We start from the raw sequence: 23,894 nt of genomic DNA on the forward strand, positions 1-23,894 counted from the left end.
CTTCGTTATGTTTCAGACCCCAATAAGACTCCTGTCACCATTACCTTCGTTATGTTTCGGACCCCAATAAGACTCCCTGTCACCATTGCCTTCGTTATGTTTCAGACCCCAATAAGACTCTCTGTCACCATTGCCTTCATTATGTTTCAGACCCCAATAAGACTCCCTGTCACCATTGCCTTCATTATGTTTCACCCCAATAAGACTCCCTGTCACCATTACCTTCGTTATGTTTCGAACCCCAATAAGACTCCCTGTCACCATTACCTTCGTTATGTTTCTGACCCCAATAAGACTCCCTGTCACCATTACCTTCGTTATGTTTCGAACCCCAATAAGACTCCCTGTCACCATTGCCTTCGTTATGTTTCAGACCCCAATAAGACTCCCTGTCACCATTACCTTCGTTATGTTTCACCCCAATAAGACTCCCTGTCACCATTACCTTCGTTATGTTTCTGACCCCAATAAGACTCCCTGTCACCATTACCTTCGTTATGTTTCAGACCCCAATAAGACTCCCTGTCACCATTACCTTCGTTATGTTTCACCCCAATAAGACTCCCTGTCACCATTACCTTCGTTATGTTTCTGACCCCAATAAGACTCCCTGTCACCATTGCCTTCGTTATGTTTCACCCCAATAAGACTCCCTGTCACCATTGCCTTCATTATGTTTCAGACCCCAATAAGACTCCCTGTCACCATTGCCTTCGTTATGTTTCAGACCCCAATAAGACTCCCTGTCACCATTGCCTTCGTTATGTTTCAGACCCCAATAAGACTCCCTGTCACCATTACCTTCGTTATGTTTCAGACCCCAATAAGACTCCCTGTCACCATTGCCTTCATTATGTTTCAGACCCCAATAAGACTCCCTGTCACCATTGCCTTCGTTATGTTTCAGACCCCAATAAGACTCCCTGTCACCATTACCTTCGTTATGTTTCGGACCCCAATAAGACTCCCTGTCACCATTACCTTCGTTATGTTTCGGACCCCAATAAAACTCCCTGTCACCATTGCCTTCGTTATGTTTCGGAACCCAATAAGACTCCCTGTCACCATTACCTTAGTTATGTTTCGGACCCCAATAAGACTCCCTGTCACCATTACCTTCGTTATGTTTCGGACCCCAATAAGACTCCCTGTCACCATTACCTTCGTTATGTTTCGGACCCCAATAAGACTCCCTGTCACCATACCCTTCGTTATGTTTCACCCCAATAAGACTCCCTGTCACCAGTGTCTTCATTATGTTTCAGACCCCAATAAGACTCCCTGTCACCATTACCTTTGTTATGTTTCGGACCCCAATAAGACTCCCTGTCACCATTACCTTCGTTATGTTTCACCCCCAATAAGACTCCTTGTCACCATTGCCTTCATTATGTTTCGAACCCCAATAAGACTCCCTGTCACCATTACCTTCATTATGTTTCAGACCCCAATAAGACTCCCTGTCACCATTGCCTTCGTTATGTTTCAGACCCCAATAAGACTCCCTGTCACCATTACCATCGTTATGTTTCGGACCCCAATAAGACTCCCTGTCACCATTACCTTCGTTATGTTTCAGACCCCAATAAGACTCCCTGTCACCATACCCTTTGTTATGTTTCACCCCAATAAGACTCCCTGTCACCATTGCCTTCGTTATGTTTCGGACCCAAATAAGACTCCCTGTCACCATTGCCTTCGTTATGGTTCAGACCCCAATAAGACTCCCTGTCACCATTGCCTTCGTTATGTTTCAGACCCCAATAAGACTCCCTGTCACCATTACCTTCGTTATGTTTCAGACCCCAATAAGACTCCCTGTCACCATTACCTTCGTTATGTTTCGGACCCCAATAAGACTCCCTGTCACCATTACCTTCGTTATGTTTCGAACCCCAATAAAACTCCCTGTCACCATTGCCTTCGTTATGTTTCGGAACCCAATAAGACTCCCTGTCACCATTACCTTCGTTATGTTTCGGACCCCAATAAGACTCCCTGTCACCATTACCTTCGTTATGTTTCGGACCCCAATAAGACTCCCTGTCACCTACCTTCTTTATGTTTCAGACCCCAATAAGACTCCCTGTCACCATTGCCTTCCTTATGTTTCAGACCCCAATAAGACTCCCTGTCACCATTGCCTTCGTTATGTTTCTGACCCCAATAAGACTCCCTGTCACCATTACCTTCGTTATGTTTGAACCCCAATAAGACTCCCTGTCACCATTGCCTTCGTTATGTTTCGGACCCCAATAAGACTCCCTGTCACCATTGCCTTCGTTATGTTTCGAACCCAATAAGACTCCCTGTCACCATTACCTTCGTTATGTTTCGGACCCCAATAAGACTCCCTGTCACCATTGCCTTCATTATGTTTCAGACCCCAATAAGACTCCCTGTCACCATTGCCTTCGTTATGTTTCAGACCCCAATAAGACTCCCTGTCACCATTACCTTCGTTATGTTTCGGACCCCAATAAGACTCCCTGTCACCATTACCTTCGTTATGTTTCGGACCCCAATAAGAGTCCCTGTCACCATTACCTTCGTTATGTTTCAGACCCCAATAATACTCCCTGTCACCATTACCTTCGTTATGTTTCGGACCCCAATAAAACTCCCTGTCACCATTGCCTTCGTTATGTTTCGGAACCCAATAAGACTCCCTGTCACCATTACCTTCGTTATGTTTCAGACCCCAATAAGACTCCCTGTCACCATTACCTTCGTTATGTTTCGGACCCCAATAAGACTCCCTGTCACCATTGCCTTCGTTATGTTTCAGACCCCAATAAGACTCTCTGTCACCATTGCCTTCATTATGTTTCAGACCCCAATAAGACTCCCTGTCACCATTGCCTTCATTATGTTTCACCCCAATAAGACTCCTTGTCACCATTACCTTCGTTATGTTTCGAACCCCAATAAGACTCCCTGTCACCATTACCTTCGTTATGTTTCTGACCCCAATAAGACTCCCTGTCACCATTACCTTCGTTATGTTTCGAACCCCAATAAGACTCCCTGTCACCATTGCCTTCGTTATGTTTCAGACCCCAATAAGACTCCCTGTTTCGTTATGTTTCACCCCAATAAGACTCCCTGTCACCATTACCTTCGTTATGTTTTGACCCCAATAAGACTCCCTGTCACCATTACCTTCGTTATGTTTCAGACCCCAATAAGACTCCCTGTCACCATTGCCTTCGTTATGTTTCACCCCAATAAGACTCCCTGTCACCATTACCTTCATTATGTTTCAGACCCCAATAAGACTCCCTGTCACCATTTTCGTTATGTTTCACCCCAATAAGACTCCCTGTCACCATTGCCTTCGTTATGTTTCAGACCCCAATAAGACTCCCTGTCACCATTGCCTTCGTTATGTTTCAGACCCCAATAAGACTCCCTGTCACCATTGCCTTCGTTATGTTTCAGACCCCAATAAGACTCCCTGTCACCATTACCTTCGTTATGTTTCAGACCCCAATAAGACTCCCTGTCACCATTGCCTTCATTATGTTTCAGACCCCAATAAGACTCCCTGTCACCATTGCCTTCGTTATGTTTCAGACCCCAATAAGACTCCCTGTCACCATTACCTTCGTTATGTTTCGGACCCCAATAAGACTCCCTGTCACCATTACCTTTGTTATGTTTCGGACCCCAATAAAACTCCCTGTCACCATTGCCTTCGTTATGTTTCGGAACCCAATAAGACTCCCTGTCACCATTACCATTCGGACCCCAATAAGACTCCCTGTCACCATTACCTTCGTTATGTTTCGGACCCCAATAAGACTCCCTGTCACCATTACCTTCGTTATGTTTGACCCCAATAAGACTCCCTGTCACCATTACCTTCCGGACCCCAATAAGACTCCCTGTCACCATTACCTTCGTTATGTTTCGGACCCCAATAAGACTCCCTGTCACCATTACCTTCGTTATGTTTCGGACCTCAATAAGACTCCCTGTCACAATTACCTTCGGCTAACGGGGATTCTAATGAATCTAATCTAAAATCTTGAGGAGAGGAAGAATGTTTTAGGCCTACCAATATCAAATATATTCTGAACGAAAATTCACGAATTAGTGTCCTTCTGTACACCTATATCTGTATAGCAGTACTAGCCTATCTGAAAACTAATAATAAATCCATGTCGATGTCCGGAACATGGCGCCGGAATATCTCTATATCATCCTCTCCGTCTCTCTAGGCCTAAGTTTGTCTCCTTTAATATATATATTTTTTATATTAATACTATACAGTGGACGCTTAGGCCTTATGCGTGCATGTCGCTCAAATCTCCAACAGCTTAACCGTGAGGTAGACAACTATTGTTTTAGGAAAGTAAAAACCAATAAAACAAAAGACTACTATCGAAATACAGCCAATTGTTTATTTGTATAAGCAGTTTTTTATAGGCAGTTTTTAAGGACAAATAACTGTGGATCATTTGGCCAATATCGCTTGCTTATTGATGGCGCTGGCAGCGCCGAGTTGGAGGTGTCTTTCTCTCTCTTTATCTCAGGATTTGAATGCGTCAGTCGAATCCTAAACAGTTTGGGTCTGTTTTCCACTGTGCTTTTCGGAATGGGTGTGACTGTCCTTGGTTTAGTTCAGAACTGGTCTCCATTTAAAAAAATATATATCGGTCGGGTGGGAAAGCCACGGATCCATTTCGGAACGGATCCAGCGTTTTGAACCGGGGAAGACTTCTAGTCGGAGGGGATGGAGGACAATGGCCCATTCATTTCCATGTGTTTTGGCTGTGGCACTATGCATGGAGCTGCAGAGCTGGGCTTATAACTACAAAGCTTCAGGCAGGGAGGGCCAGACTGGGGCTGGGGCTGGAAACGTTAGCTGTCAAATCCTTGTGTCCTTGCTTCCTTGTGCTTTGAGAGGAATTGAGTAAACTATTATGGAGTAATAGAGGAAGCAAGGATTTGATGGCTGTGTCTTTCATACCATCTATACCGTCAGGACTATACCAGCCTTTTGGACCACATAACTTTTAGGGAATAAAGTAGCCTATATATTTTTCATTTGTTTCGTATTCCATCAGAAAAAGGACTTTCAGAAAAACATATTGGTCAAGCTCAGGCACTTAAATCTCCATACAGTCATTGCATAGTCCTAACAGGGTGGAAATTTGGAGCCTGAATTAGACATATTTCTGTGGGTGATTGAGATTAAAGGAACAATCCACCCAAAACCACTCATTCCTGTAATGTACAATATTTTTTGTCAACAAATGTTTCATTTTGTCGTTATAGTAAAGTTGGTAGCAAGTGGCGAGTGGCGCAGCAATCTGAGGTACTGCATCTCAGTGCTAGAGGTGACACGACAGACCCTGGTTCGATTCCAGGCAGTATCACAACCGGCTGTGATTGGGAGTCCCATAGGGTGGCGCACAATCGGCCCAGCGTCGTCCGGGTTTGGCCGGCATTATAAATACGAATTTGTTCTTAACTGACATGCCTGGTTCAATAAAATGTGAAAATTGTTGTCGAAATCTATTGCAGCTCAAGTCGACTACAAAACCCACAATGCAATGCTTTCTCTATGGGCTGACTGGCTTGCAAACCTAGCTACACACAATAATACCAAAGTCAATATCAGCACGTTAAGTAGCTAGTTAGCTGTAAAATCGCCTAAACAAACTGCACTATCAAATGAAGAGTCTACAAGCTCACCATGTTCAACCTGCAGATCGATGTGCCTCACCCTGGACTGAAGAAGCAGACCCTCTGTTAAATTACACATTTCTCAAGGTAGGAATATCGCAAAAAATATGATCAATGGCTCATTTGAGAGAAGACAACATCCTACGTTATGACATCGGCCAGTACTGACATTTATGATATACGTTTTTGCGATCTAAATGTCTTATTCCTAACTTAGAGTAGTGAGAATGGCTTTATCGCAATGCTTGAACAGCAATATCTCAGATACACATTGAAACATGAAATTACACAGGGAATCGATAGAACATTGCGCAGAGATACACAAAAGCAATATAATATGGGTGAATCTTTACTTTAAGCTAGCATAATGGTAAGCACTTGAAGATGATTTTAACTTCTAAATGTATTTTTACATGTTGAAATGTGACACATTTTCTCTATAATTTACGCTAACAGGCTGGAAATGTATGAGTGAGACAAACAGACAAGCATCATGAAAATAGATCAAACCGTTTGTTTAGCTTTGCACCATTGATATTCCAACCAAAAAATGATGGCACTTTCTGAAAGTGATGTCATTGTGGGAAGGTTCTGTGATAATTACTACAAACTAACAGGGTGGGAAGTGATATCAGGGACACAGAAAATATTAAATACAATAATAAAAAAGACAATAATAAAAAAATACAATAATGAAAAAAACGTTTTGATGAAAAATATTTTAACTGAGACTATAAAATAATGACGGAAGATTTGAAATATATTTTAATATTTTATGGGTTGTATTTCTTGTAGAAGTTGATTAATAACACGGTAAAACATGGTAAAACACCTACATCCGCTGACAAAAGTGTTAAAAATGCATAAAATTCCTTTTCAAGATCCATATTTTTCTGTTTTTAAGGTAAAGGACACGTGACCTTATATTTAAAGCCTTTTGGGATCTACATTTTACACAATATTTCCTGGCAACAGAAAAGGCAGTGCATTGTAGGAGTGACCCAGCTAGACACAGCCTGGATCCTGGCTCTGAATAATGGGGCTGGTGGGGTTGTGGGGCTTTGCAGTACATTAATAAAGGTGAAATTAGGGAATGGGGGGGGAGATGGACAAAGAGAAGGGAGGGATGAATAAACAAACATGATTTAGCTATGGAGGATTAATAAAGGTGGAATGAGAGAATGGAGGAGAGAGGCGAGGGAATGGAGGGATGAAGAGAAGGGATAAACAAACATCTTCATGGTTTTTTTAGCTTCAGAGATCTTTGGAGAGGAAGGGCAATGGTGGTGAAGGGAGGTATTGCTCTGCAGTGTGTTAGCTTAGCTATGGATGGAGGCCCTTTGAGAGAGAGAGAGAGAGAGAGAGAGAAAGAGGAGGCTGGTGGAGGCTGGTGGCTGTATGTATTTCTGTGGATGTGTCCAGTCTTTTGCCTGACCATAGTCTCTACTCCCCAGTCCAGTTTCATCAACTCCCCTGTAGCTCTCTGCTGGCCAGTGGAAGAGCAGATGACCTCACTAGTTCCCAGCAGAACAGACCATAAGGAATGTCTTGATCCAGGACGTGAGACGAGTCGTTTTGGGGAGACTAAACTGAACAACCAAATAAACAGTCAGTCCTCTAGTCTAGCCCTCCTGCCCGCCAGCACAGACGACACTAACCACGAAGCAGGATGCCAGTCGGGCGGGTCAGATGCTGGACATGTCAATCTTTATTTCTCTATTTAATTTATTCTCCATTTCTTCCTCTCTGTCCCAACCCCCCTCTCTCTTTCTCTCTCTCACTCCCCCTTGCTCTCTTCTTCCTCTCTCTTGCCCTCTTTCTCTCTCTCTCCTTCCCCTCCCTCTCTCTTCCACCTCCCTCTCTCCTCTCTTGCCCTCTCTTTCATCCCTCTCTCATGTTGTCCTCCAGATGTGGATGAGTGTCTGACCCAACAGCACAACTGCAGTAGAGGAACAACATGTATCAACACTGGAGGAGGGTTCCAGTGTGTGAACCCGGAGTGTCCCCGATCACACGGCAACATCAGCTACGTCAAGACGTCTCCCTTGTAAGTAGATACAGATAGACACTCCCTGGTGTTTGTGTGTGTATTATTCCTCCCCCAGCAGTAGAATAATTGGTCAGACCACCAGTATTCCAACTGTAGGCATTCCACCAATTCAGAGGGAGGTGGCGGTGGATACAGTGTGTGTGTGTGTGTGTGTGTGTGTGTGTGTGTGTGTGTGTGTGTGTGTGTGTGTGTGTGTGTGTGTGTGTGTGTGTGTGTGTGTGTGTGTGTGTGTGTGTGTGTGTGTGTGTGTGTGTGTGTGTTATTCTTAATCCCGTGATAGATCCACTACTCTCAAGAGACAGACAGCTTTCTTCTAATTTCCATTGATAATATTGTCCACTCTGCAGCCAATAGAAGAAACATTTTAGTTTAGCAAAGTATTACGTTTCCAATCTAGAGGGATAGCCAGATATACAGTGTATCTTCTGCATACTTATTCAATTGCTATGTTTTAGGGAAACACAGTCACTGGAAGGCGTGTGTCTCATAGGAATGCTCATAAAAACCAGACCAGTACGATTTAAACAAAGATTGTTAGTAAAAAAATCTCAAAACAATACAGTTCCTTCATACAAGATGAATCAGGACTGAAACATTTGGTCTTATTTCAAACACTTTGACCAGGGATGCTTGACTGAGTACTGACGGGGAAAGGAATGAATTGTTCTCTGTTTGTAAATGATGGTACCAGATTGTGTTTGTTTGATTCTGTGTGCTGTGTACACGTGTATGTTCATGTCACTAGAGCCTATCGCTCTCAAAATTACATCAACATCTCCTCTCTTCTCCCACACAGTCAGTGTGAGAGGAACCCCTGCCCTATGGAGAGTCGTTCCTGTCACCTAGCTCCTAAGACGGTCTCCTTCCACTACCTCTCCCTCCCCTCCAACCTCCAGACCCCGGCTACCCTGTTCCGCATGGCGACTGCCGCCGCCCCTGGCCGCCCCGGCCCCGACAGCCTGCGATTCGGCATCGTCGGGGGCAACAGCCGCGGGATGTTCGTGATGCAAAGGTCGGACCGCCAGACGGGTGAACTGATCCTGGTTCAGGGGTTACGAGGACCGCAGGATATCAGCGTTGATGTGGATATGTCCGAGTATAGTGAGCGCACCTTCCAGGCTAAGCATGTGGCGAAGGTGCATGTTCTTGTGTCAGCGTATGACTTCTGAGGAGGATGGACAGAGGAGTGAGAGGGACAGAAGTAAGGAGGAGAGAAAAAAGCAATGGACAGAGGGATGAGGAAGTGAGAAGGACAGAGGGAGAAGTTAAATGAAAATGAGAGGGACAGACACAGAATTGTTTGGACTGACATTGACTATAAAGTATATCCGTGAGGATGTAGCTGAAATGAATGAATGGTTGAGTGAGTGAGTGAGTTAATGAATGTGAGAGGGTAAACATTTGTGAAAAAAACTGACAAAGTGGTAATGGAATGGTAATATTATTTTTCTTTCATTCGCTCAGGAGTTGGCCCCTGGGGTTGCCTTAGTGACTGGAGGCGGCGCTCATGTATGTGGAATGCCATTGGCTAGATCTGTTTAAAGGCCCACTCCTTCATTTACTCCACTTAATTTTCATTTAAAAAGCTGATGATCAAAAACGGCTGTAAATATCACAGAGTAGTCCTTTAAGAGACATGAACCCATCTCTGCGTCCAAATTGGCACCCTATTCCATATTAAGTGCACAACTTATTTGTGCACTATGTAGGGAATGGGGTGCCATTTGGGATGCACACCCTGTATAACATGGCTCTGATTTATCTGAATATTTTGTTGCTGTTGTTTATTGTTACATACTCAGTGATTCAATGCAGTGTGCTTTTACAATTTGTATCATTTACACCTGTTTTTTACTGACTTGCTTCGTGATTATAGGACCTAAACACTTAGAACAACTAAGAGTGTTTTTTTCCCCCATTATTATTATTATTTTTTACAATAGAAACCGTAATATTGTACTTGGACATATTTCCACTATGCTCATATTCAGTATGTAATTAAGATATGATGTAATTAATACATGGTAACTACAGTGATTTGGCAGCCCTGCCAATGCAGTGTACAATATATCAGCCATCTAATGTTTTAATAAGTCATTATTATTGCACATAACTATTTCTCCATACAGGAAATAAAGAGTCCTACAATAATAGTTTGATCTGATTTGCACCCCATGTCCCTATCCCAAAATACAGTATACAATGAGGAAGGTCAAGTGATCAGCCCATGTCCCTATCCCAAAATACAGTATACAATGAGGAAGGTCAAGTGATCAGCCCATGTCCCTATCCCAAAATACAGTATACAATGAGGAAGGTCAAGTGATCAGCCCATGTCCCTATCCCAAAATACAGTATACAGTGAGGAAGGTCAAGTGATCAGCCCATGTCCCTATCCCAAAATACAGTATACAATGAGGAAGGTCAAGTGATCAGCCCATGTCCCTATCCCAAAATACAGTATACAGTGAGGAAGGTCAAGTGATCAGCCCATGTCCCTATCCCAAAATACAGTATACAGTGAGGAAGGTCAAGTGATCAGCCCATGTCCCTATCCCAAAATACAGTATACAATGAGGAAGGTCAAGTGATCAGCCCATGTCCCTATCCCAAAATACAGTATACAATGAGGAAGGTCAAGTGATCAGCCCATGTCCCTATCCCAAAATACAGTATACAATGAGGAAGGTCAAGTGATCAGCCCATGTCCCTATCCCAAAATACAGTATACAATGAGGAAGGTCAAGTGATCAGCCCATGTCCCTATCCCAAAATACAGTATACAGTGAGGAAGGTCAAGTGATCAGCCCATGTCCCTATCCCAAAATACAGTATACAATGAGGAAGGTCAAGTGATCAGCCCATGTCCCTATCCCAAAATACAGTATACAATGAGGAAGGTCAAGTGATCAGCCCATGTCCCTATCCCAAAATACAGTATACAATGAGGAAGGTCAAGTGATCAGCCCATGTCCCTATCCCAAAATACAGTATACAATGAGGAAGGTCAAGTGATCAGCCCATGTCCCTATCCCAAAATACAGTATACAATGAGGAAGGTCAAGTGATCAGCCCATGTCCCTATCCCAAAATACAGTATACAATGAGGAAGGTCAAGTGATCAGCCCATGTCCCTATCCCAAAATACAGTATACAATGAGGAAGGTCAAGTGATCAGCCCATGTCCCTATCCCAAAATACAGTATACAATGAGGAAGGTCAAGTGATCAGCCCATGTCCCTATCCCAAAATACAGTATACAATGAGGAAGGTCAAGTGATCAGCCCATGTCCCTATCCCAAAATACAGTATACAATGAGGAAGGTCAAGTGATCAGCCCATGTCCCTATCCCAAAATACAGTATACAATGAGGAAGGTCAAGTGATCAGCCCATGTCCCTATCCCAAAATACAGTATACAATGAGGAAGGTCAAGTGATCAGCCCATGTCCCTATCCCAAAATACAGTATACAATGAGGAAGGTCAAGTGATCAGCCCATGTCCCTATCCCAAAATACAGTATACAATGAGGAAGGTCAAGTGATCAGCCCATGTCCCTATCCCAAAATACAGTATACAATGAGGAAGGTCAAGTGATCAGCCCATGTCCCTATCCCAAAATACAGTATACAATGAGGAAGGTCAAGTGATCAGCCCATGTCCCTATCCCAAAATACAGTATACAATGAGGAAGGTCAAGTGATCAGCCCATGTCCCTATCCCAAAATACAGTGAGGAAGATCAAGTGATCAGCCCATGTCCCTATCCCAAAATACAGTATACAGTGAGGAAGGTCAAGTGATCAGCCCATGTCCCTATCCCAAAATACAGTATACAATGAGGAAGGTCAAGTGATCAGCCCATGTCCCTATCCCAAAATACAGTATACAGTGAGGAAGGTCAAGTGATCAGCCCATGTCCCTATCCCAAAATACAGTATACAGTGAGGAAGGTCAAGTGATCAGCCCATGTCCCTATCCCAAAATACAGTATACAATGAGGAAGGTCAAGTGATCAGCCCATGTCCCTATCCCAAAATACAGTATACAGTGAGGAAGGTCAAGTGATCAGCCCATGTCCCTATCCCAAAATACAGTATACAGTGAGGAAGGTCAAGTGATCAGCCCATGTCCCTATCCCAAAATACAGTGAGGAAGGTCAAGTGATCAGCCCATGTCCCTATCCCAAAATACAGTATACAATGAGGAAGGTCAAGTGATCAGCCCATGTCCCTATCCCAAAATACAGTATACAGTGAGGAAGGTCAAGTGATCAGCCCATGTCCCTATCCCAAAATACAGTGAGGAAGATCAAGTGATCAGCCCATGTCCCTATCCCAAAATACAGTGAGGAAGGTCAAGTGATCAGCCCATGTCCCTATCCCAAAATACAGTGAGGAAGGTCAAGTGATCAGCCCATGTCCCTATCCCAAAATACAGTGAGGAAGATCAAGTGATCAGCCCATGTCCCTATCCCAAAATACAGTATACAATGAGGAAGGTCAAGTGATCAGCCCATGTCCCTATCCCAAAATACAGTGAGGAAGGTCAAGTGATCAGCCCATGTCCCTATCCCAAAATACAGTGAGGAAGGTCAAGTGATCAGCCCATGTCCCTATCCCAAAATACAGTATACAGTGAGGAAGGTCAAGTGATCAGCACATGTCCCTATCCCAAAATACAGTGAGGAAGGTCAAGTGATCAGCCCATGTCCCTATCCCAAAATACAGTGAGGAAGGTCAAGTGATCAGCACATGTCCCTATCCCAAAATACAGTGAGGAAGGTCAAGTGATCAGCCCATGTCCCTATCCCAAAATACAGTGAGGAAGGTCAAGTGATCAGCACATGTCCCTATCCCAAAATACAGTGAGGAAGGTCAAGTGATCAGCCCATGTCCCTATCCCAAAATACAGTGAGGAAGGTCAAGTGATCAGCACATGTCCCTATCCCAAAATACAGTATACAGTGAGGAAGGTCAAGTGATCAGCACATGTCCCTATCCCAAAATACAGTGAGGAAGGTCAAGTGATCAGCCCATGTCCCTATCCCAAAATACAGTGAGGAAGGTCAAGTGATCAGCCCATGTCCCTATCCCAAAATACAGTGAGGAAGGTCAAGTGATCAGCACATGTCCCTATCCCAAAATACAGTGAGGAAGGTCAAGTGATCAGCCCATGTCCCTATCCCAAAATACAGTGAGGAAGGTCAAGTGATCAGCACATGTCCCTATCCCAAAATACAGTGAGGAAGGTCAAGTGATCAGCACATGTCCCTATCCCAAAATACAGTGAGGAAGGTCAAGTGATCAGCCCATGTCCCTATCCCAAAATACAGTGAGGAAGGTCAAGTGATCAGCAATGTTTAGGTTTAAAATAGAATTGATCAGAAAGAGAAAACAAATGTTTAACAGGAAAGTCCATTGGCAGTACAGACCAGAATGCAGGTCAAAGCCTGTACATACTGGACTGTTGATTAGTATTAGAACCAAAGGAATGTCAGGTCAGAGCTTTCATTTTGACTGGAGAAATAGCCATCAGGAAATGAAAGATATACCTCAATGTGTTTTTCAATTATATATTTGTCTGAAAGAGGGGGGCGTAATGTTCACCACATGTCCCTTCTCTCTTGTCTTTCTTACTCTGTCTTTCACCACTCCTCCACTCCCATCTCCACCCGTCCCAGGGATTCAATTGCAATAAAGAAGATCAAAAGAAGCGCAAGCTTCCAGGGTGGAGGGATGGAAGGGTGGGGGAGAGAGAAAAGAGATAAACATGCCATATTCATATACGCACTACACCCCTGACTCAAAATGACAATGCTCTTTAATGGCCAACTCAAGACTTCCTTTTATAATTATTAGTACCATGCCTCCTGCTCTCAGCTTGCTGTCCTCGTTTGAAGCTGTTTGCTTGGACTGTTTGATGATGCACACATGTTTTGTTAAAGTTCAGAGCATGGGGATATTGCTGGAGACAGTTGGAGAGGAGAGTGCTGACTAGTCTGGGTAACACCTAACTCTCCTCCTGACTTCAGAGCTTGGAATAGCTCTTTGATGTTGTCGGCACAATGCATCGATAATGTACTTTTACTGGTTGACTCTGTGTCTTTCTCACTCAAACACCCACATGCACAGCCACACACAGCCCCCGAGCGCCACCCCCTTCCATTACAACGCTTGGATTTTCAAATCCAAACATTGAGAGTTCTCAACCCCAGAGGAAAAAATCGCATTTGAGAGAACCAAACAAACACGTCACTATTTCTGAGTGAATATTGCATTAACAAATAGCCTCCTTTGTGTTCACATTTCTCCCTGTGCTGTGAGTGAAGTGTGTCGTGTCAGCCAAGCTAAGTACTGACTGGGCTGGGCTACATAACTAAACCACTGCACTAGACTACATAACTGGGCTACATAACTAAACCACTGCACTAGACTACATAATTGGGCTACATAACTAAACCACTACACTAGACTACATAACTAAACCACTGCACTAGACTACATAATTGGGCTACATAACTAAACCACTGCACTAGACTACATAACTGGGCTACATAACTAAACCACTGCACTAGACTACATAACTGGGCTACATAACTAAACCACTACACTAGACTACATAACTGGGCTACATAACTAAACCACAACACTAGACTACATAACTGGGCTACATAACTAAACCACTGCACTAGACTACATAACTAAACCACTGCACTAGACTACATAACTGGGCTACATAACTAAACCACTACACTAGACTACATAACTGAGCTACATAACTAAACCACTGCACTAGACTACATAACTGGGCTACATAACTAAACCACTACACTAGACTACATAACTGGGCTACATAACTAAACCACTACACTAGACTACATAACTGGGCTACATAACTAAACCACTGCACTAGACTACATAACTAAACCACTGCACTAGACTACATAACTGGGCTACATAACTAAACCACTACACTAGACTACATAACTGGGCTACATAACTAAACCACTGCACTAGACTACATAACTAAACCACTACACTAGACTACATAACTAAACCACTACACTAGACTACATAACTGGGCTACATAACTAAACCACTGCACTAGACTACATAACTAAACCACTACACTAGACTACATAACTAAACCACTACACTAGACTACATAATTGGGCTACATAACTAAACCACTGCACTAGACTACATAACTGGGCTACATAACTAAACCACTACACTAGACTACATAACTGGGCTACATAACTAAACCCCTGCACTAGACTACATAACTGGGCTACATAACTAAACCACTGCACTAGACTACATAACTGGGCTACATAACTAAACCACTACACTAGACTACATAACTGGGCTACATAACTAAACCACAACACTAGACTACATAACTGTGCTACATAACTAAACCACTGCACTAGACTACATAACTAAACCACTACACTAGACTACATAACTGGGCTACATAACTAAACCACTGCACTAGACTACATAACTGGGCTACATAACTAAACCACTACACTAGACTACATAACTGGGCTACATAACTAAACCACTGCACTAGACTACATAACTAAACCACTACACTAGACTACATAACTAAACCACTACACTAGACTACATAATTGGGCTACATAACTAAACCACTGCACTAGACTACATAACTGGGCTACATAACTAAACCACTACACTAGACTACATAACTGGGCTACATAACTAAACCACAACACTAGACTACATAACTGGGCTACATAACTAAACCACTGCACTAGACTACATAACTAAACCACTACACTAGACTACATAACTGGGCTACATAACTAAACCACTACACCAGACTACATAACTGGGCTACATAACTAAACCACTGCACTAGATTACATAACTGGGCTACATAACTAAACCACTACACTAGACTACATAACTGGGCTACATAACTAAACCACTGCACTAGACTACATAACTAAACCACTACACTAGACTACATAACTAAACCACTACACTAGACTACATAACTGGGCTACATAACTAAACCACTGCACTAGACTACATTACTGGGCTACATAACTAAACCACTACACTAGACTACATAACTGGGCTACATAACTAAACCCCTGCACTAGACTACATAACTGGGCTACATAACTAAACCACTGCACTAGACTACATAACTAAACCACTACACTAGACTACATAACTAAACCACCAGACTAGACTACATAACTAAACCACTACACTAGACTACATAATTGGGCTACATAACTAAACCACTGCACTAGACTACATAACTGGGCTACATAACTAAACCACTACACTAGACTACATAACTGGGCTACATAACTAAACCACTACACCAGACTACATAACTGGGCTACATAACTAAACCACTGCACTAGATTACATAACTGGGCTACATAACTAAACCACTACACTAGACTACATAACTGGGCTACATAACTAAACCACTGCACTAGACTACATAACTAAACCACTACACTAGACTACATAACTAAACCACTACACTAGACTACATAACTGGGCTACATAACTAAACCACTGCACTAGACTACATAACTGGGCTACATAACTAAACCACTACACTAGACTACATAACTGGGCTACATAACTAAACCCCTGCACTAGACTACATAACTGGGCTACATAACTAAACCACTGCACTAGACTACATAACTAAACCACTACACTAGACTACATAACTAAACCACCAGACTAGACTACATAACTAAACCACTACACTAGACTACATAATTGGGCTACATAACTAAACCACTGCACTAGACTACATAACTGGGCTACATAACTAAACCACTACACTAGACTACATACCTGGGCTACATAACTAAACCCCTGCACTAGACTACATAACTGGGCTACATAACTAAACCACTGCACTAGACTACATAACTAAACCACCAGACTAGATTACATAACTAAACCCCTGCACTAGACTACATAACTGGGCTACATAACTAAACCACTACAGTAGACTACATAACTAAACCACCAGACTAGATTACATAACTAAACCACTGCACTAGACTACATAATTGGGCTACGTAACTAAACCACTACACTAGACTACATAACTGGGCTACATAACTAAACCACTACACTAGACTACATAACTGGGCTACATAACTAAACCACAACACTAGACTACATAACTGGGCTACATAACTAAACCACTGCACTAGACTACATAACTAAACCACTACACTAGACTACATAACTGGGATACATAACTAAACCACTACACTAGACTACATAACTGGGCTACATAACTAAACCACTGCACTAGACTACATAACTGGGCTACATAACTAAACCACTACACTAGATTACATAACTGGGCTACATAACTAAACCACAACACTAGACTACATAACTAAACCACTACACTAGACTACATAACTAAACCACTACACTAGACTACATAACTAAACCACTACACTAGACTACATAACTAAACCATTACACTAGACTACATAATTGGGCTACATAACTAAACCACTGCACTAGACTACATAACTGGGCTACATAACTAAACCACTACACTAGACTACATAACTGGGCTACATAACTAAACCACCAGACTAGACTACATAACTAAACCCCTGCACTAGACTACATAACTGGGCTACATAACTAAACCACTGCACTAGACTACATAACTAAACCACCAGACTAGATTACATAACTAAACCCCTGCACTAGACTACATAACTGGGCTACATAACTAAACCACTACACTAGACTACATAACTAAACCACCAGACTAGATTACATAACTAAACCACTGCACTAGACTACATAATTGGGCTACGTAACTAATCCACTACACTAGACTACATAACTGGGCTACATAACTAAACCACTACACTAGACTACATAACTGGGCTACATAACTAAACCACCGCACTAGACTACATAACTAAACCACCAGACTAGATTACATAACTAAACCACTGCACTAGACTACATAACTAAACCACCAGACTAGATTACATAACTAAACCACTGCACTAGACTACATAACTGGGTTACATAACTAAGCCACTACACTAGACTACATAACTGGGCTACATAACTAAGCCACTACACTAGACTACATAACTGGGCTACATAACTAAACCACTACACTAGACTACATAATTGGGATACATAACTAAACCACTGCACTAGACTACATAACTGGGCTACATAACTAAATCACTACACTAGACTACATAACTAAACCACCAGACTAGATTACATAACTAAACCACTGCACTAGACTACATAATTGGGCTACGTAACTAAACCACTACACTAGACTACATAACTGGGCTACATAACTAAACCACTACACTAGACTACATAACTGGGCTACATAACTAAACCACCAGACTAGATTACATAACTAAACCACTGCACTAGACTACATAACTAAACCACCAGACTAGATTACATAACTAAACCACTGCACTAGACTACATAACTGGGCTACATAACTAAGCCACTACACTAGACTACATAACTAAACCACTGCACTAGACTACATAACTGGGTTACATAACTAAGCCACTACACTAGACTACATAACTGGGCTACATAACTAAGCCACTACACTAGACTACATAACTAAGCCACTACACTAGACTACATAACTGGGCTACATAACTAAGCCACTACACTAGACTACATAACTAAACCACTGCACTAGACTACATAACTGGGCTACATAACTAAACCACCGCACTAGACTACATAACTAAACCACGAGACTAGATTACATAACTAAACCACTGCACTAGACTACATAACTGGGTTACATAACTAAGCCATTACACTAGACTACATAACTAAACCACTGCACTAGACTACATAACTGGGTTACATAACTAAGCCACTACACTAGACTACATAACTGGGTAACATACATTTGCCCTAGAAGTAATGATACATACTCTATACATTCCTTGGAGTAAAGGCATCAAGGAGAAAGCCAAGTACAGGGGTTTATTACCAAGTTCTGTGTGCTAGCATGTTGTCTGTCACAGTGTAAAAGAGACACGTGAACATGATCAGATTTTAGTGGAAAGATGCCCAATGTCACATAACACCTGCATCATTCACATCCTGTATTCATTTTCCCCTTTCACACAAAAGGAAGAAATAATCTCCAACATTCCAAATTCTCCAGATTCCAAAGGCATCGCCCGTGGACCATGTGCTCTCCATCCTCCTGAAACAACAGTAGACACCCTCCTTCCTCACTTTCCCCTTTGCTTTCGTACCTATTTCAAAATGTTCCTGCAATAACAAAACATATGGAATTCTATGGAAAACCAGAAAGTCATTCAGAAAGGGAAACAGTAGAGCCTTTCTTTCCCCCGGTATGTGAGTCCCTTTATGAAAACAGAGAAAAGCAGTGAGAGTTTTGTCAGTGGGCTATTTCAGAATGAAAAGACATAGAGGAGGTATTTTGTTCTGGTTATATTATGCAGGAAAGGGGGAGCTCGGCGGTGGATCGTTTTTCATGTGGGATAAATGTCTGGAGTTAGTCCAACAGTGGATGAGAAGAGAGGAGAGAGGAGAGAGGAGAGGGGAGAGAGGAGAGGGGAGAGAGGAGAGAGGAGAGAGGAGAGGGGAGAGGGGAGAGAGGAGAGAGGAGAGAGGAGAGAGGAGAGAGGAGAGAGGAGAGAGGAGAGGGGAGAGAGGAGAGAGAAGAGAGGAGAGGGGAGAGAGGAGAGAGGAGAGAGGAGAGAGGAGAGGGGAGAATGAGGAGAGAGGAGAGAGGAGAATGAGGAGAGAGGAGAGAGGAGAATGAGGAGAGAGGAGAGAGGAGAGAGGAGAATGAGAAGAGAGGAGAGAGGAGAGAGAAGAATGAGAAGAGAGGAGAGAGGAGAATGAGGGAGAGAGGAGAGAGGAGAGAGGAGAGAGAAGAGGGGAGAGAGGAGAGAGGAGAGGAGGAGAGGGGAGGGAGGAGAGAGAGAGAGAGGAGAGAGAGGAGAGGGGAGAGGGAGAGAGAAGAGAGAAGAGAGGAGAGAGGAGAGGGGAGAGAGGAGAGAGGAGAGAGAGGAGAGAAGAGAGGAGAGGGGAGAGAGGAGAGAGGAGAGGGGAGAGAGGAGAGAGGAGAGAGGAGAGGGGAGAATGAGGAGAGAGGAGAATGAGGAGAGAGGAGAATGAGGAGAGAGGAGAGAGGAGAATGAGAAGAGAGGAGAGAGGAGAGAGGAGAGAAGAATGAGAAGAGAGGAGAGAGGAGAGAGGAGAGTGGAGAGAGGAGAATGAGGAGAGAGGAGAGAGGAGAGAGGAGAGAGGAGAATGAGGATCTGTGTGATTGTTTTGTCTCCAGGTAGAACTCCCTACAGTCTATCTTTCTTTCTTCCTCTCTCTCTCTCCCCTCCCTCTATCTCAAAACCTCCAACATAACAGGAACTGAGCTAACACACGACCACAACAAGCATCAGAGAAACAAATGTGACATTGGGACCTCAAAGAAACAGGCCTCATGATCTAGGATCAGGTCCCCCCTGTTCATGTAATCCTATTCATTAGGATCTAAAATGCAAAACTGATTCTAGATCAGCACTCATTCACAAAGCGTTTCAGAGTATATGGGCCCTGGGCTCCCATAGAGATAGATAGAGGACTCTAGTGCCCAAAAGTACATTTATTATGGGAAGTGCCATTAAGGCTTTTCACCATTTTGAAGTAATCAACTGGGTCGGACTTCCTATGGGTTTAGGAAGGATCACATAATTCCATCCAGGTCATCAGGAGGGATCAGCCAATTAATTATACTCGTGAGCAAACATTCCAAACATGTTTTTCCAAGTCATAGAAGCAGCAGAAGAAGATAATTGACTACTTCAAAATGGAAATGGCCTCAATGGCCCTGCCCATGCTCTCACATTCGCCATAATGGGACAGATATAGGGCGGCAGATAGCCTAGCAGTTAGAGTGTTGGGCCAGTAACTGAAAAGTTGCTGGTTTGAATATCTAAGCTGACAAGGTGAAAAATCTGTCGATGTGCCCTTGAGCAAGGCACTTAACCCTAATTTGCTCCAAGGGTCGCTTACTACCATGGCTGACCCTGTAAAACAACACATTTCACTGCACCAACCTGGTGTATGTTAAAATAAAAAAAATGCAATATATTTTTTACAATGTTGTGTCCTCTAACTATCTCTATGGTCGGTCCCAATTCACTCCCTGCCCCTCCTTCCTCCATGGCCCTAAGTAACCTTTCGATGTTAGCAGCGATGGAACCAATATGGTGGAAGATCCCCCTCTACACTAGATACTTCCTCAATACCCTTTAGATCTGCAAACTTCTAGGGCCATGAGGGAGGGAACAGCTTGGGACAGGCTATGTCACTCACCTCGTTAAAGGCTTGTTGTTCCCCTGTTTGTGTCAACACAAGGATCTGGTGGGCTTTACTAAGCGGTTTCATAACCCAATACTAGTACAAAGCCTCTGGACTGGAGCAATCAGGTTTCTAACACTGTAATTTAGTCTACTTTCACTTGATCCCTTTGAAAGAAAGAAAGAAAGAGTTCTTTAAAAAGTTTACTGAAAAACAAGCTTTCATTGTGACATGACACATATGTGCATGGGGTTGTTGTAGATTTCATATGGCGTGGTAAATAGACAATGTAAAGAATGCAACTAACAGCCTATTGAAGGCTCTTTGCCCTCTGTGGAACAGATTGGGTTCATTCACACAAGTCAGGAACACTTAGTTGGGAACATGTTGATTCTCGATAGTAGGCCCTATACCCATTCATTTATCTACTGAAATTTCAAGAACTGCAGCTAATTATCACTTTGAAAATACAAGATTCAAAGTGCAGAACAAAACTGCTTAGTCTGGTTATCTCCCTTTGAACATAATGTCTTAAACACTTATTCTGGTTAAATCAGAATGATAACCAACGTCCTAAAATGCCCTTACGTTAAATAAAGTATGTGTAAATATTCTGAGGTTTCTGTCTTCTGATGAAAATCAGTTCATTTTTGTGCTGTCTGCATCACACGAACAGCTGTGCAAACGGAACAGAACACCTCATTCCACTAGACTAGAGGACATCACCCAAAGTCAATACATGAACGCATGGTTGGGTAAGGAATCTGCCAGGACAGTTCAATGGAAATCAAGATCTAAAATCTAAGAGAAGAACAGACTGCTGCCAGAAGTATACTTTAAGTCAGGGATAGGCAACTTCGATGGGGGTGGGGGCCAGAAAATGCTCTCTCCCCGGAGATTTTTTTTTTTAACGCTTAAAATTCTGTGCAATTTTACACATTTTGCCAGGGGCGGAGAGAATATTTAGCCATTTTAACTAATGCACATTTTGCCAGGGGCGGAGAGAATATTTAGCCATTTTAACTAATGCACATTTTGCCAGGAGCGGAGAGAATATTTAGCCATTTTAACTAATGCACATTTTGCCAGGGGCGGAGAGAATATTTAGCCATTTTAACTAATGCACATTTTGCCAGGGGCGGAGAGAATATTTAGCCATTTTAACTAATGCACATTTTGCCAGGGGCGGAGAGAATATTTAGCCATTTTAACTAATGCACATTTTGCCAGGAGCGGAGAGAATATTTAGCCATTTTAACTAATGCACATTTTGCCAGGGGCGGAGAGAATATTTAGCCATTTTAACTAATGCACATTTTGCCAGGGGCGGAGAGAATATTTAGCCATTTTAACTAATGCACATTTTGCCAGGGGCGGAGAGAATATTTAGCCATTTTAACTAATGCACATTTTGCCAGGGGCGGAGAGAATATTTAGCCATTTTAACTAATGCACATTTTGCCAGGGGCGGAGAGAATATTTAGCCATTTTAACTAATGCACATTTTGCCAGGGGCGGAGAGAATATTTAGCCATTTTAACTAATGCACATTTTGCCAGGGGCGGAGAGAATATTTAGCCATTTTAACTAATGCACATTTTGCCAGGGGCGGAGAGAATATTTAGCCATTTTAACTAATGCACATTTTGCCAGGGGCGGAGAGAATATTTAGCCATTTTAACTAATGCACATTTTGCCAGGGGCGGAGAGAATATTTAGCCATTTTAACTAATGCACATTTTGCCAGGGGCGGAGAGAATATTTAGCCATTTTAACTAATGCACATTTTGCCAGGGGCGGAGAGAATATTTAGCCATTTTAACTAATGCACATTTTGCCAGGGGCGGAGAGAATATTTAGCCATTTTAACTAATGCACATTTTGCCAGGGCGGAGAGAATATTTAGCCATTTTAACTAATGCACATTTTGCCAGGGGCGGAGAGAATATTTAGCCATTTTAACTAATGCACATTTTGCCAGGGGCGGAGAGAATATTTAGCCATTTTAACTAATGCACATTTTGCCAGGGGCGGAGAGAATATTTAGCCATTTTAACTGCAATGCACATTTTGCCAGGGGCGGAGAGAATATTTAGCCATTTTAACTAATGCACATTTTGCCAGGGGCGGAGAGAATATTTGCCATTTTAACTAATGCACATTTTGCCAGGGGCGGAGAGAATATTTAGCCATTTTAACTAATGCACATTTTGCCAGGGGCGGAGAGAATATTTAGCCATTTTAACTAATGCACATTTTGCCAGGGGCGGAGAGAATATTTAGCCATTTTAACTAATGCACATTTTGCCAGGGGCGGAGAGAATATTTAGCCATTTTAACTAATGCACATTTTGCCAGGGGCGGAGAGAATATTTAGCCATTTTAACTAATGCACATTTTTTAGTTTAAGAGTTAATTTAATGAAATACGACTCATTTTGCCATACGGTGGAGAGAAATGTTTGCAGTTTTTAATATGAAATCTGAGCGAGAGTAGCAAAATCAACGGGGGCCCCGGAGGCTTTAATTCAACCTTGATTACTACAGTACCAGTTTAGATTCCTGGCCGCTGGGTATTGCACCTTGTGTATTCTACCTCCCAACAGTAAGTTGAGACCCCGACTGACAGTTGCCCATCATCTGCTGTAAGTATGGCACTCTGGCCGCACAGCAAATCTCCCTGACTGGATGATCAACTAATAACGATGATCTAATGATCACTGGTTATAATCTGTTATCCTGTGACTGCAAGAACACAAAAACAAA

The 23,894-nt window shown here is 42.7% G+C and overlaps 1 protein-coding gene and 1 long non-coding RNA gene across 3 annotated transcripts in view; both read left to right on the forward strand.

Moving 5' to 3' along the window:
* Positions 1 to 9,895, forward strand: part of LOC118357701 (fibulin-7) — a 103,336-nt gene extending 93,441 nt beyond the window's left edge. For both annotated transcript variants that reach the window (XM_052477969.1, XM_052477970.1), the window contains exons 7-8: positions 7,603 to 7,741; positions 8,541 to 9,895. In XM_052477969.1, coding sequence (XP_052333929.1) covers positions 7,603 to 7,741; positions 8,541 to 8,913 — 512 coding nt within the window. In that variant the 3' untranslated portion in view covers positions 8,914 to 9,895. The remainder of the gene's footprint in view (positions 1 to 7,602; positions 7,742 to 8,540) is intronic.
* Positions 9,896 to 12,848: 2,953 nt separating this feature from the next.
* LOC127911419 (uncharacterized) lies at positions 12,849 to 13,286 on the forward strand. The gene is made up of 3 exons (XR_008078374.1): positions 12,849 to 12,903; positions 12,950 to 12,995; positions 13,088 to 13,286. It is a non-coding gene; the product is annotated as an uncharacterized LOC127911419 (long non-coding RNA).
* Positions 13,287 to 23,894: the final 10,608 nt, after the last annotated feature.

Source organism: Oncorhynchus keta, chromosome 24 (genome assembly GCF_023373465.1).
Source record: "Oncorhynchus keta strain PuntledgeMale-10-30-2019 chromosome 24, Oket_V2, whole genome shotgun sequence".
Taxonomy (NCBI): Eukaryota; Metazoa; Chordata; class Actinopteri; order Salmoniformes; family Salmonidae; genus Oncorhynchus; species Oncorhynchus keta.